Source organism: Rhagoletis pomonella, unplaced genomic scaffold (assembly GCF_013731165.1).
Source record: "Rhagoletis pomonella isolate Grant_MI unplaced genomic scaffold, Rhpom_1.0 Rhpom_scaffold_10069, whole genome shotgun sequence".
Lineage (NCBI taxonomy): Eukaryota > Metazoa > Arthropoda > Insecta > Diptera > Tephritidae > Rhagoletis > Rhagoletis pomonella.
In genome coordinates, this window is record NW_023468600.1 from 1,583 (window position 1) to 5,846 (window position 4,264).

The window sequence follows — 4,264 nt, forward strand, 5'->3', positions numbered from 1 at the left end:
GTGAATGGCAGTCAAAAGTTTTCCACTTCTGCGCACGGAACCATCCTCCACTGTACACTGTTAGGTTGGGTGATTTTCGGCAGTTCTACTAATCAATCTCTCGTGACGCCACGGGATGTGATTGACTGCTATCACACTCAACTCGATCTCGACCGAACACTTCGCAGCTTTTGGGAGTTGGAAGAGCTTAATTTAACGCCCGCACTAACGCAAGATGATCGATTCGTCCAGAATTACTTCAACTGCACTACGCGTCGAGCTGCAGGCGGTCGTTATATTGTGCGACTACCAGTCAAACCGGATTCTAATCTAACGCAATTGGCCGCTACGCACCATGATGCGATTGTTCTCCTCGATCATCTTCATCGACGTCTATCTCGAGATCCGGTCATGCGAGATATGTACGAAGAATTTATCAACGAGTACGCATCATTGCAACATATGGTGAGCATTACTAGGGAAGAAGAGTGTTCAACGCCCATCTGTTATCTCTCCCACCACGGCGTCTGGAAAACATCCAGCAGCACATCGAAATTAAGGGTGGTCTTCAACGCCTCAAGACGATGCAACAGTGGTAATGATTGCTTATACTCTGGTCCTAAGTTACAGAACGACCTGACTGCTGTTGTACTAAATTGGCGTCTATACCGAATTGCGCTCACTGGAGATATCGGCAAGATGTACCGTCAGATCTTGGTGGACGAGAGAGATACTGATTTGCAGCGTATTGTTTGGCGACCTAATTCGCATCGAGAACCAACACATTTCAGATTAAAAACTGTCACTTATGGTACCAACTGCGCGCCATACCTGGCCATTAAAGTATTGCACACTCTATCTGCTGACGAACGCTGCAACTTTCCTGACGCTGCTCAGATTTTGCTTGATGAGTTCTACGTGGATGATGTTCTAACGGGGGCAGACAGTCTCGAGGATGCTTCCAGACCACGTCGAGAACTGAAAGGCCTTCTTCGCGCAGGTGGCTTCACCCTGCGAAAGTGGAATTCCAACTCAAGCGCTGTGCTGAAAATCATTGATCCTGTTGATATTCAAACTAAATCTTCAAGGGAGTTTCAGCTAGAGGGAGAGTACAATACCTTAGGACTCGTCTGGGCTATCAAAGACTATTGTTTGACCTACGCACTAAAGCTTGATTACACGGTAACCACATTTACAAAGCGCCAACTGCTGTCTGACGTGGCTAAGCTGTTCGACCCACTTGGGTTCTTGGCGCCTGTAATTATTCGTGGAAAATATTTATTCAAAAATTGTGGTTAACAGACCTAGATTGGAATGGAAATCTGCCGGAAGACTTGCAGACGAAATGGATATCTTTTCGCAACGAGCTTAAGACAGTTCCAGAAGTACGCATATCACGCTGGCTTAATATATCCCAGCAAAATGAAACCTATGAGCTTCATACCTTTGCAGATGCATCTACGCACGCATACGCCGCTGTAGTGTACTTAAACGTTGTCGCTTAATCATCCGTCCACATTCACCTATTGATGTCGAAAACACGAGTGGCACCGTTAAAGAAAGTTACAGTACCACGGATCGAGCTATGTGCAGCCGTACTTGTTGCTCGCCTGATGAAAAAGGTAAGAGATACGCTTAACCTATCCTCTATATCTACTTATATGTGGTCAGCCTCTACGACTACAATATGGTAGATACGATCCGATTCAGGAGCGCTAAAAGGGTTCGTGTCGAATCGTGTTAGCCAGATACAAGAGGCGACTACTGTAAGCGACTGGCGTTATATTAACACGGCCGACAATCCTGCTGATTGTGCCTCACGAGGACTGACCATGGCACAGCTTGTAGATCATCACCTATGGTGGCATGGGCCCTCCTGCCTTAGCCAACCAGAAGCCAGTTGGCCACAGCCTTTGCTAAAGGCACCAGAAAAGCTCTCCGAATCCAAACCTGTGCAAGCTACAACGGCACGTACATTCCGTCTGATTGGTTAATCCTGGAAAACTATTCGACGCTTGAAAGACTGTTAGTAATCACTGCTTGGTGTTTCCGAGTGATACGGGCCTCGCGAGGTATGGCCCATGAGACTGGAATGATGTGTTTGTGGAGCGAGCGCGAGGCTGCCATGAAATTTTGGATCAAGCGCGTACAAGCTATCACGTTCAAGAGCGACATCGCAGCTCTCAATGATACTACATAAAGCAGTCAACAAGAGGAGCAAACTGTTGAAGCTAAATCCCATGTTAGACAAAAATGGATTGTTGTGCGTCGGCGGTCGCTTGACGAACGCAAATCTTCCAGTCTCAGAGCGACACCCTGTCATTCTACCAAAGGATAATCATCTCACCATGTTGGTCATTAGACAAGCTCATCAGCGCACTCTTCATGGTGGCACCCAAGCCACACTCCAGTAGAAATAAATGGCGCACGCAACAACCAAATATCGTTTGCGGCCAACTCGTTTTAGTACGAGACGAACGGTTGCCACCGAAGTGCTGGATTCTTGGTCGTATAACCGATACTCACGCAGGAGAAGACGGAGTAGTTCGTGTGGTTACTATAAGGACGCAAACCAGTCTTATTAAAGGACCTCTATCAAAGATCTCGGTTCTACCCATCAAGATGGACCCAATGGATTTACAGGAAGGAACCACTCAGTCCACGCTCAAGTTGGGCGGAATGTTCGAAGTCCGAGAAAATGCGACCCTGCTCGGTTGGGTTTACCATCCCTGATTTCATCTGACGTAAGAAACATATACTATCGCAGCTAACCTAGCTGTAGACATTATGTTTACTTTGTACTAGCGAGAATCTTTTCAATAAATCTAAATCAGATATAGTCTGCGGCTTAGTATTTATTCTTCGAATCGACAAACTCTTAACAGCTTCGTAATCATCAACCCAAAAATCCCCTGGATAAGAAGCGGTGTAACAATCCATCAAAGAATTTTTGTTTAAATAGTTTCTTCCAGCTAGATTTGCGATCCGAACCACGACGGTGCCTGCAGCACCCTCCAGTTATCAACGTTCGTACGACTAATCGTGAAGAGAGTTAGGTCAAGAAACTGGACGTGGGTCCAATATATGTCGCTTGTTCACCTCTATTAGCCGGTTCGAGCATATAGGCAGTCTTATTTATCTTGAGGATGTAGTGCTGGTCACCCCCATTTAACAGTGACTTGGCCAGGCTGACCGCGCTTTCCTGGTCCGAGTATTCTAGGACTATGGCACAGTTGCTGGCAAGCCGTGTCTGGCAGTAGTACTACAACCACTGTGGACTACTCCCTCCACTGTAGAGGTGTGGCCGCGGGCGACCCAACTTAACCCGGAATTAGGCGCATTCAGAAAATCACACAAATAATCGCATGGGGTCCCGAGTGACCCCAATAAAAGTGTGGACAAAAGTATTTGTAACAAATAAAAAAACGAATTGTGTATTATCAAAAATATTAAAGTACTCTATTATCATTAACGTAAAAAAACAAAAACATAATTTTGACTTCAAACTTAAAAACAGAATTAGAAACTTACCTCCGCCATAAACTTTACGTTAGTGGTCGCATAGGGTCAGCGCTCAAGAGAGTAGCGACACATGTGACGCTACGATGTTCTACCCGTGACTAAATAAAAACACGAAAATAGATACGAAAATAAAAACTTAACCACCTGCTAAGTTCGCCTTGTAAATTATCGTTGCTTTTTTCCCACTTTTTCATTTGCTAAGCCAATACAATCAAGCGCAGCTATTCCGCTGCTATTCAAACTTGATCATGTGGTTGTTGGTTTTGTTGGTTTTTGTTAATAATTATATTTTTAGAATGTTTAACTTTTAGGTGTGCTCGTCCTTAAAGGCCCGCCCACATAGAATTTTGGCGTTGCGTTGGCGTTGGCGTCGCTTCAACAGCTGACTATGAATACATGAATTCAAATGCAGCCGTCCACATAGCCAAAATTTGACAACGCTCACGCCAACAAAAAGCAAAAAGATGGCCAACTCTCAACTTTTCGCGTGCGTCGCTCGTCAGCTGTTGCAAATAAATAAAATTATGTGAAATATTTTTCCTTTTTAATCAAGTGCGGGCAAGAAATATCGTTTTTAATGTAATTATTGATATGAAATATTAATTTATCTGTCGTTAGTATTTTAATTTAGTGGTCCAAGCATTCGCTGCCAAGCGTTCATTGTAGCAAGCATACATTTAACGTGCGTTCTGTCAAACCAACGCCAACGCCGAAGCCAACGCCAAAGTTCTATGTGGACCGGCCTTAAGTTATTTGTTTTTTG

At 44.6% G+C, this 4,264-nt stretch overlaps 1 protein-coding gene across 1 annotated transcript; it reads left to right on the forward strand.

Annotated features, from left to right (window-relative positions):
* The first annotated feature begins 399 nt into the window (after positions 1 to 399).
* LOC118756379 lies at positions 400 to 1,973 on the forward strand. The gene is made up of 3 exons (XM_036491142.1): positions 400 to 1,223; positions 1,432 to 1,601; positions 1,690 to 1,973. Exons 1-3 carry the CDS (start codon positions 400 to 402, stop codon positions 1,971 to 1,973), a joined length of 1,278 nt encoding a protein of 425 aa, XP_036347035.1.
* The last annotated feature ends 2,291 nt before the right edge of the window (positions 1,974 to 4,264 follow it).